The 12490-nt window shown below is 42.6% G+C and overlaps 1 protein-coding gene across 3 annotated transcripts in view; it reads right to left on the reverse strand.

Annotated features, from left to right (window-relative positions):
- Positions 1-12490, reverse strand: part of C3H2orf42 (chromosome 3 C2orf42 homolog) — a 170856-nt gene that overhangs the window by 124121 nt on the left and 34245 nt on the right. For 2 of the 3 annotated variants that reach the window (XM_066267324.1, XM_066267325.1), the window contains exon 9: positions 10894-11056. The exons of the other annotated variant lie outside the window; for it this stretch is intronic. In XM_066267324.1, the coding sequence (XP_066123421.1) occupies positions 10894-11056 (163 nt within the window). The remainder of the gene's footprint in view (positions 1-10893; positions 11057-12490) is intronic. 3 annotated transcript variants of the gene reach the window in all.

The raw sequence follows: 12490 nt of genomic DNA on the forward strand, positions 1-12490 counted from the left end.
GGAAGAGAGAGACAGAGAGGAAGGAGAGGGGGAGGGGTGGAGAAGCAGATGGGCGCTTCTCCTGTGTGCCCTGGCCAGGAATCGAACCCGGGACTCCTGCACGCCAGGCCGATGCTCTGCCACTGAGCTAACCGGCCAGGGCCGTAACCCCTTGCTTGATTGAGCCAGTGACCTTGGGTCCAAGCTGGTGAGCTTTGCTCAAACCAGATGAGCCCGCACTCAAGCTGGCAACTTAGGGTCTCAAACCTGGGTCTTCCGCATCCTAGTCCGATGCTTATCCACTACGCCATCGCCTGGTCAGGATATATGATACAATGTTAATAAGAGATTCAACCAAAACAAAGTGTCACAAAAAAGTTAAAAGTAAAAGGATGGTAAACAGAAAACTGATAAAAGAAAGCTGGTGTTACTATTGTAATACTGGACAAAGAAATTTAAGGACAAAATTTATTTTTATACTGATAAAGTATTGCTACAGACTGAATGTTTGTATGCTTCCAAAATTCATAAATGGAAAAGCTAACCCCTATTGCAGGGGCCCCCAAACTTTTTACACAGGGGCCAGTTCACTGTCCCTCAGACCATTGGAGGGCCGGACTATAAAAAAAACTATGAACAAATCCCTATGCACACTGCACATATCTTATTTTAAAGTAAAAAAACAAAACAGGAACAAATACAATATTTAAAATAAAGAACAAGTAAATTTAAATCAACAAACTGACCAGTATTTCAATGGGAACTATGCTCCTCTCACTGACCACCGGTGCCCCTTCTAGAAGTGCAGTGGGGGCCGGATAAATGGCCTCGGGGGGCCGCATGCAGCCCGTGGGCCGTAGTTTGGGGACCCCTGCCCTATTGTGATGGTATCTGGAGGTGGGCCTTTTGAGAGGTGCTTAGGTCATAAGGGTAGAGCCCTGAAGAATGAATGCTCTTATAAGAGACCCTTCACCTGTCTGACCAGGCAGTAGTACAATGGATAGAGCATTGGACTGGGACACAGAGGACCCAGGTTCGAAACCCCGAGGTTACTGGCTTGAGCAAGGGGTCACTTGCTCTGCTGTAGCCCCCCAGTCAAGGCACATATGAGAAAGTAATCAGTGAACAACTAAGGTGTGTCATAACAAAGAATTGATGCTTCTCATCTCTCTTCCTGTGTGTCTGTCCCTCTCTCTCTTTGTCTGTCTCTGTCACAAAAAGAGACTCTCCACCCTTTCTGTCCATGTGAGATTGCCATCTATGAATTAGGAAGTCAGCCCTCACCAAACATTGAATTAGCCAATGCCTTGATCTTGGACTTCCCAGCCTCCCAAACTAAGATAAATATTTTGCTCTTGTTTGTAAGAAACATAGTTTAGCCCAGGCATAGCCAACATACAGCCTGTGAGCCGGATCCGGCCCCTGTAATGAGATCATGCAGCCCGCGATTTTTTTTTTTTTTTTTCATTTTTCCGAAGCTGGAAACGGGGAGGCAGTCAGACAGACTCTTGCATGCGCCCGACCGGGATCCACCAGGCATGCCCACCAGGGGGCGATGTTCTGCACCTCTGGGGCGTCACTCTGTTGCATCCAGAGCCATTCTAGCGCCTGAGGCAGAGGCCACAGAGCCATCCCCAGCGCCCGGGCCATCTTTGCTCCAGTGGAGCCTCGGCTGCGGGAGGGGAAGAGAGAGACAGAGAGGAAGGAGAGGGGGAGGGGTGGAGAAGCAGATGGGCGCTTCTCCTGTGTGCCCTGGCCAGGAATCGAACCCGGGACTCCTGCACGCCAGGCCAACGCTCTACCGCTGAGCCAACCGGCCAGGGCCCAGCCTGCGATTAGATTTTTAATATTCTCCACTACTTTAAAATCTCAGCTACTCAGAAGCAGAAGCGTCTTTGATTATTGGAAATCAAGATATTTAAGAAGATAGTGATACACGGAAAAGAATTCCGCATGTGAATAATCTAGGGTTAACTTCCAATAATTGGTCGAATGGATTTATGATACTTCTTTATTTAAAAAAAAAAATTCCATTATAAAAATTTACAACTTTTGTACTCGTCTGTACTCGATATGAACTGTTTGACGTTTAGCGGCTATGTGAAACCCACATTCTTTTAGGCGGAGTTTGCAAGTGCGCACCCAAGGTCAAACAATTCATTATTTTTGTGGTCAAATGTGCTGAATCAAGTGGCATTGTAGCATACACCAGGGGTCCCCAAACTACGGCCTGTGGGCCGCATGTGGCCCTGAGGCCATTTATCCGGACCCCACCACACTTCCAGAAGGGGCACCTCTTTCATTGGTGGTCAGTGAGAGGAGCATAGTTCCCATTGAAATGCGGGTCAGTTTGTTGATTTAAATTTACTTGTTCTTTATTTTAAATATTGTATTTGTTCCTGTTTTGTTTTTTTACTTTAAAATAAGATATGTGCATTGTGCACAGGGATTTGTTCATAGTTTTTTTTATAGTCCGGCCCTCCAACGGTCTGAGGAACTGTGAACTGGCCCCCTGTGTAAAAAGTTTGGGGACCCCTGGCATACACAATAGCTGCAGTTGATAACTGAAAACGTGTCCAGGCTGTTTGTAAAACGAAATAATTGTTTTATTTACGATATAACCCCTTCAAACTCATTCTATTAATTGAATATTGTTTTGATTGATTGTGATACAGTTTGGATATTTATACAGTATGTAATTATATTTTATTAAAATAATATTGTATATTAAATTTTTTTTCACTCACTTACATTTATTCATAAACAAATTACATAATAAAATTTTGTTTACTTAAATCATTTTTGTATTTAACATTTTAAAATTTTATTTTTAACTTTATTCAGTTCTTTTTAGACACAGAGAGAGAGAGAGTGAGAGAGAGAGAGAGAGAGAGAGAGAAGGGAGAGGAGCAGAAAGCATCAACTCTCATATGTGCCTTGGCCAGGCAAGCCCAGGGTTTTGAACCAGTGACCTCAGCGTTCCCAGGTCAACACTTTATCCACTGTGCCACTACAGGTCAGGCAACATTTTTTTTCCCTCTTTTTTCTGTATTTTTCTGAAGCCGGGGAGAGACAGTCAGACAGACTCCCGCATGCTCCCGACCAGGATCCACCCGGTACGCCCACCAGGGGGCGATGCTCTGCCCCTCGGGGGGGGGGGGTCGCTCTGTTGCGACCAGAGCCACTCTAGTGCCTGGGGCAGAGGCCAAAGAGCCATCCCCAGCGCCCGGGCCATCTTTGCTCCAGTGGAGCCTCGGCTGCGGGAGGGGAAGAGAGAGACAGAGAGGAAGGAGAGGGGGAGGGGTGGAGAAGCAGATGGGTGCTTCTCCTGTGTGCCCTGACCGGCAATCGAACCCGGGACTTCTGCACGCCAGGCCAACTCTCTACCACTGAGCCAACCGGCCAGGGCCCAGGCAACATTTTTTAATTTTAATATTTCATCCGGCCCGTGAAAAAAGTTTTCTTTCTAATCTGGCCTGGGGGCAAAAACTGTTGGCCATGCCTGATTTAGCCTGACCAGGCAGTGGTGCAATGGATAGAGCATAGGACTGGGATGCAGAGGTTCCAGGTTTGAAACCTTGTGGTCGCTGACTTGAGTGCGGGCTCCTCTGGTTTGAGTAAGGCTCATCAGCTTGAGCATAGGGTTGCTGGCCTGAGCATGGGATCATAGACATGACCCCAAAGTCACTGGCTTGGCTGGAATCCCCCCCTCCCCCGTGTCAAGACACATTGAGAAAGCAATCAATGAACAACTAAGGTGCTACAACTATAATATGATTTTTCATCTCTCCTTTCCTGTCTTTCTCTCTCACTAAAAAAAGAAAAAAAAAAGTCACCTAGTTTATGATATTCTGTATAGCAGCTTCCATGGACTAAGACAAGTACCATATATAATTTACATTGACAATGTGAAGATCAATAAACAGAAACCTCATTTAAATTAGACTTGGAAGAGCCTAAGCGGGGAGCTCTCAGATCTCTACCACTCATTGTCAGTTACCCCAAACAGGACAAGAATACTTTCCATCTCCTCATGAAGATGTGTTTCTACTCCACTAAAGAAGGAAGAATTGTCTCACGTGGCAACTACTCAGCCAATGAAAAGTCACTACACTTCAAACTCCCCCTTTCCTCCAATGTTTACATTCCTCATTGTTTACAACAATCCCCTTTAAACAGCCCCCTTTTGGGGAGGGGGAGGGGGAGGGGCACAAAGAAAACTAGAAAGAAGGAGACGGAGGACAATCTGACTTCGGGTGATGGGTATGCAACATAATTGAATGACAAGATAACCTGGACATGTTTTCTTTGAATATATGTACCTTGATTTATTGATGTCACCCCATTAAAATTAATAAAAATTTATTCATAAAAAAAATAAAAAAAATAAACAGCCCCCTTTCCTCTATAAAAGAACAGTTCCTCACCTTTGTTCCCTGGACTTGCACAAGGTTTGCCATTAGGCTGCATATCCTAAACTGCAATTCTTTATTGTTCCCAAATAAACTTATTTTGCTGGAGAAATATTGGACTTTGTTTAAGGTAGATACAACATCTGTCAATAACTCTGATGTGTCAAAAATACTGCATTACAATACTTAAACTCTTGTAGAAGTAGAAGACATTCCGAGGAAAAGAATTGTAATAGGAAATTGTATCACGACTCTTGAGTCTTTTTTTTTTTTTTAGCGCAAAAGAGAGACAGGAAAGTAGAGAAATGAGAAGCATAAACTCATAGTTGTGGCACCTTAGTTGTTATTGACTGCTTTCTCATATGTGCCTTGACCAGGGGGCTCCCGTAGAGCTAATGACCCCTTGCTCAAACCAGCGACCTTGGGCTCAAGTCAGCAACCTTGAGCTTCAAGCCAGCTACTATGGGGTCATGTCTATGATCCCACGCTCAAGCCGGAGACCCAGCGCTCAAGCTGGTGAGTTTGCACTTAAGCCAGATGAGCCAGCGCTCAAGCCAGTGACCTTGGGGTTTCAAACTTGGGTCCTCGGTGTCCCAGGCCAATGCTCTACAAACTGCGCCACCACATGGTCAGGCAACTCTTCAGTCTTTAGCAGTTCAGAGATAATAAATGAAGATAAAGAAGACAAATTTTAAAATATGACTCATTAAAAATTTTTTTTTTAAGATTTTATTTATTCATTTGAGAGAGGAGGAGAGAGAGAGAGAGAGAGAGAGAAGGGGGTAGGAGCAGGAAGCATCAACACCCATATGTGCCTTGACCAGGCAAGCCCAGGGTTTTGAACCAGCGACCTCAGTTTTCCAGGTTGACGCTTTATCCACTGCACCACCACAGGTCAGGCAAAAAAAAATTTTTTTTTTGTATTTCTCTGAAGTTGGAAACGGGGAGGCAGTCAGACAGACTCCCGCATGCGCCCGACTGGGATCCATCCGGCATGCCCACCAGGGGGCGATGCTCAGCCCATCTGGGCCATTGCTCTGTTGCAACCAGAGCCATTCTAGTGCCTGAGGCAGAGGCCATGGAGCCATCCTCAGCGCCCGGGCCAACTTTGCTCCAATGGAGCCTTGGCTGCGGGAGGGGAAGAGAGAGACACAGAGGAAGGAGAAGGGGAGGGGTAGAGAAGCAGATGGGCGCTTCTCCTGTGTGCCCTGGCCGGGAACTGAACCCGGGACTCCTGTACACCAGGCCGACGCTCTACCACTGAGCCAACCAGCCAGGGCCTCAAAAAAATTGTTTTGAGAGAAAGAGACAGGGGCAGACAGACAGGAAGGGAGCGAGATGAGAAGCCACAACTTGTAATTGTGGCACTTAGTTGTTTATTGATTGCTTTCTCTCTTTTTTAAAAGATTTTATTTATTCATTTTAGAGAGGAGAGAGAGAGAAAAGAGGGGAGGAGAAGAAAGCATCAACTCCCATATCTGCCTTGACCAGGCAAGCCCAGGTTTCAAACCAGCAACCTCAGCATTCCAGGTCGATGCTTTACTCACTGTACCACCACAGGCCAGGCGATTGATTGCTTTTTTATACATGCCTTGATTGGGGGGGCTCCAGCTGAGCCAGTGAACCCTTGCTCAAGTCAGAGACCTTGGGCTCAAGCCAGTGACCATGGGGTCATATTTATGATTCCACACTCAAGCTGGATGAGCTTGTGCTCAAGTCGGTGACCTCAGTTTTTCAAGTCTGGGTCCTCAGGGTTCCAGGTCGACACTCTAGCCACTGCGCCACCACCTGGTCATGCTAAAATATGACTTATTTTAAAGCTATGTAAGACTTTATATTAGATAAATATCATCACTAGCCCAAATTCATATATCAGGTTAGTGAGAAAATAGTTCTAAATTCCTTAATAAATAGAAATTAAAAAGGTATATTTTTTTACCTCAAAATAATAAAATTAGAAATTGATAACAATATGAAAATAAAAAGCCTCAACCAACTGAAAATTTAAATGCAAAGTAATGAAGATAGAAACTAAACTACAATTATAGACTATTTAGATATTAATAATAAGAACTTTAAATGTTTTTTTTTTTCTTTTTTTTTTTTTTGTATTTTTCTGAAGCTGGAAACGGGAAGAGACAGACAGACTCCCGCATGCGCCCGACCAGGATCCACCCGGCACACCCACCAGGGGCGATGCTCTGCCCACCAGGGGGCGATGCTCTGCCCCTCCGGGGCGTCGCTCTGCCGAGTCCAGAGCCACTCTAGCGCCTGGGGCAGAGGCCAAGGAGCCATCCCCAGCGCCTGGGCCATCTTTGCTCCAATGGAGCCTTGGCTGTGGGAGGGGAAGAGAGAGACAGAGAGGAAGGGGGTGGGGTGGGGAAGCAAATGGGCGCTTCTCCTATGTGCCCTGGCCGGGAATCGAACCCGGGTCCCCCGCACGCCAGGCCGACGCTCTACTGCTGAGCCAACCGGCCAGGACCCTAAATGTTTTTATATCAAACATGAATTTACAATATTAACTGAGAATGCCATTTAAAAGTTACAAAAATAAAATAATTCCAAGAAAAAGATTTAAAGAGCTAGGAGACATACATACAAAAGCAAAAAATAATTAAAACAAATTTAGGCCTGACCTGTGGTGACGCAGTGGATAAAGAGTCGACCTGGAAATGCTGAGGTCGCCGGTTCGAAACCCTGGGCTTGCCTGATCAAGGCACATATGGGAGTTGATGCTTCCAGCTCCTCCCCCTTCTCTCTCTCTCTGTCTCTCTCTCCTCTCTCTCCCTCTTTGTCTTTCTCTCTCCCTTTCTCTGTCCTCTCTAAAAATGAATAAATAAAATAAAATAAAACAAATTTAGAACAACTGGATAAATACAAACGCCAATTTTTTTGGAAAAAAACCCCCATAAAACAGACAAAATTCTGATAGAATATAATTTCAGAGTTAGAATAGATTTTAAAAGTTATGTGATGATAATCTACACCAAAAGTTATTAAAATGTACATTGTTGACCTTAAACAAATAGCCAGATATTTCTCCAGTAAAATGGGTTTATTAGGGAATAACAAGGAACTGTAAGTGGGGACATGTAGTCAGATAATGAACCGCCACAGTAAGCCTAGAGAAACAACAGAGAGGAAAGGACTGCTCTTTCAAAGGCTTGAGAGAAGCTCTTTTTTTTTTAAATTTAATTTTATTTTTTAGAGGTACAGAGATTCAGAGAGAGGGATAGATAGGGACAGACAGACAGGAATGGAGAGAGATGAGAAGCATCAACCATCAATTTTTGTTGTGACACCTTAGTTGTTCATTGATTGCTTTCTCATATGTGCCTTGACCGTAACCCCTTGCTCGAGCCAGTGACCTTGGATACAAGCTGGTGAGCTTTGCCCAAACCAGATGAGCCCACGCTTAAGTTGGCGACCTCAGGGTCTCAAACCTGGATCCTCCGCATCCCAGTCTGATGTTCTATCCACTGCGCCAACGCCTGGTCAGGCGAAGCTCTTGTAATGGAAGAAACTATTGGAGGAAACTGAAAGTTCAAAGAATAATGACTTTTCAATTTCCCAGTGTCTAAGCTGCTACAGGGCAAGGAAGAATTTCTTCTTCCTCCTGCTTAGGTAGAGGAGTTTCACTTGTCTATTGGAGATGCAAAGTACCTCTCTTCCTATTGGGATCAGTAGTGTGCACTGAGTGATGTGTGCATGAGAGTTCTCTCTCTACCCTCCTGACTCCATTTTAAATGTTACTGTTTTTTAATTTTTATAATATAATTTAAATTTGGGATAAAAATGGATGAGTTTGGGGAAAAATATAAATTATAAAAATTAATTCAAGAAAATATATAAACTATAAGTGCCAATGTAAATCAAGAGATGAACATATTTTAGAGAATTACCTGCAAGAAAGGGTTAAGTATGAGAATAATTCTTTTAAACATTCATGGAATGGGTATGTCCTAAGAAAATTTGTTCCAAAGCTTTCCAGAATTATTTTTTATATAACTTTTACCAAAACCCAACAAAAAGCCTCCAAAAAAGAAATTGTAGGCAGTTACCACCTGAGCCCAAAGTCACTGGCTTGAGCAAGGGGTCACTGGCTCAGCTTGAGCCCCTTGGTCAGGACATGTATGAGAGGCAAAGAACAACAAAAGTGAAGCAACTATGAGTTGATGCTTCTCATCTCTCTTCTCCCTTCCTGCCTCTCAAAACAAAATAGCAAATAGCCTGACTTGTGATGGCGCAGTGGATAAAGCATTGACCTGGAATGCTGAGGTTACTGGTTCGAAACCCTGGGCTTGCCCGGTCAAGGCACATACCACAAGCAACCAATGAATATCTAGAGTGAAGAAACTACTTCTCATCCATCCCTCTCTCTGTAAAATCAATAAATAAAATCTTTAAAAAAATAAAACAACCTCCCCCCCAAAAAAAACCCAAAATAGCAAATAGAATATATATGTATCTCAAAAGAAAAAAATACCAACTAGGATTTATTCTAGAAATACAAGAATTTGACAAAATAATTATAAATTCTAAACTTCTAAAAGAATAAGTACACAATTAGAGAAATGAATGAGACACATGGTAATGCTAAGGTAATTAAAATTGTGGCTGCCATTCATTCATTCATTCTTCATTCAACAAGTCTTCTTTTTTTAAGACTTTATTTATTCATTTTAAACAGGAGAGAGAGAGAGAGAGAGAGAAGGGAGGAGCAGGAAGCATCAACTCCCATATGTGCCTTGACCAGGCAAGCCCAGGGTTTTGAACCGGCAACCTCAGCATTTCCAGGTCGACGCTTTACCCATTGCGCCACCACAGGTCAGGCCAACAAGTCTTTATTGAGTGCCTATTATCAGCCAGGCACAATGTTATCTTGGGGTACAGTGATGAACAAAAGTGACATAGTTCACTGCCAAGGAAGAGCTTATAGTCTAATCAGTGGAAGAAGAAGTACTAGAGGTTAGAAGTACAGGCTTTGAAGTCCAAAACTGCCTGGAATTGAAGCCTAGCTCTACCACTTACTAGTTGTATAACTAAGCAGAAAGACTAAACTTATCTTCTCAGTTTACTCATCCGTAACTAGGGATCACAGAATCTACCTCTCAGTGAGATGATGAACATTAAATTAATTAATGCATTGTAAATCACTAAGATAATACTTGGCACAGTAGGTGCTCATCAGTGCCACTTGTTACCGTCATCATTATTATTAAATTATTATACAAAGATCTCAGTATTTATATACCATAAAATACTTTACTTAATATAAAAATAAAATTAAATTTTATTAAAAATACAAAAAGCAAAAAAAAAGGCAAAAAGCAATTTATCATATACAAAAGACTAATATGAAAGTTTGTTCTCATTAATACTGAGGATAATACAAATTTAAAAGGTGACAAAACAGCCTTACCAAGTGGTAGCACAGAGGATAGAATGTCGGACTGGGATGCAGAGGACCCAGGTTCAAAACCCCAAGGCCGCCAGCTAGAGTGTAGGCTCATCCGCTTGAGCACAGGCTCACCAGCTTGAGCGTGGGTTCACAGGCTTGAGCGTGGGATCATAGACATGACCCCATGGTCGCTAGCTTGAGCCCAGAGGTTGCTCGCTTGAAGCCCAAGGTTGCTGGCTTGGAGCCCAAGGTCGCTGGTTCGAGCAAGGGGTCACTTACTTTGCTGCAGCCCCTTGGTCAAGGCATATATTAGAAAGCAATCAATAAACAACTCAGATGCCACAACAAAGAATTGATGCTTCTCATCTCTCTCTCTCTTCCTGTCTGTCTGTCCCTCTTTCTGTATTTCTCTCTCTCTGTTCTGTCTCACCTGCTACAACATGGAAAAACCTAGAATATTCAAATTCAAAGAGACAGAGAGGAGAATGGTGGTTGCCAAGGGCTACGAGCAGGCAGAGTGGGGAGTTAGTGTTTAATGGGTACAGTTTCAGTTGCAAAAGATGAAAAACTTCTGGAGATGAATGGTGGTGATGGTTGCACAAAAAATGTGAATGTACTTAATGTCAGAGAACTTGAAAATAGTTAAAATGGTAAATTTTGTTATGTATGTTTTAGAACAATAAAAATAGTGAAAAATAAAAATAAAGACAGACATGGAGAACTGTTAATTATATATTTTTAAGTGGAAAGGCAGCTGAGATATGATCCCATGTTTTAGAAACTCTTCACACACAGAAAAGAGTTTTGGAAGTGGACATATTATTTTCATGGTGATGTTGTCTATGGTGAGTGGGAGTACAGTAGTTTTTATTTTTCTTCTTTATAAAATCCATGATTTCTCTATAATGAACAAGTATTATTTCTATAATTTAATTTTTAAAGCCCTGTCCCAAATGAAACAAAATACCTTATCCCATGATTACCTTTACAAGATGAATAAATGTGCCTTTTTTGTTTAAGGTCAAGATCCAAAGTCTACGACAATGTAGTACACCTAAGTTGACCTTTACAGGGAGATGCACTATTGAAACCAATCCTTACCAACTTTGAGAAACGTTTTTAGTTCCAAGGGTCGTAGCACTGGTTGCTTTTCCATACGACCATAGGTTTCTGCTATGCTTTCCACTTCCACTTTAGGACATTTAAACAGCTCATAAGTCCCATCCCGGTTCTGGATAAAACTACGGGTAATTTCCAAGGGCATCTGGACAAGGAGGCAATACCAAGACAAAGGAGAGAAAGAAAAACTTTCTAAGTAGACAAACACTTGGAGGAGAACAGATACTTTATGTGTAGTATTCATTTCTCCTTATTAAGCACATTCAAATTAATTAAAACTTCCCTTGTATTTTTTCCCCTTGTATTTTCAAGTAAATTCTGTCAACAAAATCTGCCTTTTCTTTCTTACACCATTCATGACCTGGCTTTCCTTTATTCTCTATAACTTTAATTTGAACCCCAGCCAAACCATAGTGAACTGAACATCCTCATGGCTATATGACCACATCTGGCACAGACCTGCTCTATAATTTTTTTTTCCTTCCCCAATTTCTGTGCTAGACCATTCTCCTAAAATCTCTATTGATAACACCTACAGCTGACCTCACCATCCTGTGTGCTTCACACCATCCTTGGGACTGAGCCAGACAGAACTTGAACTGAACTTTTGTCTTTGCCACTAAACAGCAGGATGAACTTCTCAAAGCCTGTTTCTCATCTGCAAAATACATGAATGAGGTGATACAGGTAAATAACGCCCAACAGACAGAAGCGCAAAGATTATTAGCTTTCTTTCCTCACTTGCTTTTGGTCTGGGTTGCTCATTGCCTCCCTAAATACCACTGTTCCAGGCTAGAAGCTGCCTCTGTAATATCCTGCATTTAAGAAAGTTCCTCAAATGTCTTTAGTGCTTATATAGTTCTCCAGGGTTCACAAGTTCTATAGCTACCAAACAATTTATTCTTCTTCTGAACATAACAATGCCCTGAAATTAAGGTACTCTTTTTTTGAATATTTATTTTTTTAAAAAAAATTACTGACTGATTTTATAGATAAAGGAAGGGAGAGAGAGGAAGACAGAAACATCGATCTGCTCCTGTATGTGCTCTGACTGGGGATCGAACCCACAACCCTTGCATATTGGGATAACATTCTAACAAACCAAGCTATCAGGCCAAGGCAAAATTCAGCTACTCTCCAATTGTTTTTTGACATTAAAAAAAAAATTATATTTTTAATTTATTGTGTTGACATGGTTTCAAGTGTCCCATTCAATGTAACACCCTCTACACACATCATGCCCCTTATGCTCCATGCAAAGTCTCTTTCTACCTCCGTTTGACCAGTTACTCTAAATGCATCACATCACATTATACTGATATTCTACACTATTGTACACTTTTCCCATTATTGTAAAAAGGGGAAATCCTCAAATTTTCAGGGTTTTCTTAAAAAATAAATGTTCAGCCTGACCAGGCGGTGGCGCAGTGGATAAGAGCGTCGGACTGGGATGCGGAGGACCCAGGTTCGAGACCCCGAGGTCGCCAGCTTGAGCGCGAGCTCATCTGGTTTGAGCAAAAGCCCACCAGCTTGAACCCAAGGTCGCTGGCTCCAGCAAGGGGTTACTCGGTCTGCTGAA

The sequence above is a fragment of the Saccopteryx bilineata genome, chromosome 3 (genome assembly GCF_036850765.1).
Source record: "Saccopteryx bilineata isolate mSacBil1 chromosome 3, mSacBil1_pri_phased_curated, whole genome shotgun sequence".
Classification (NCBI taxonomy): Eukaryota; Metazoa; Chordata; class Mammalia; order Chiroptera; family Emballonuridae; genus Saccopteryx; species Saccopteryx bilineata.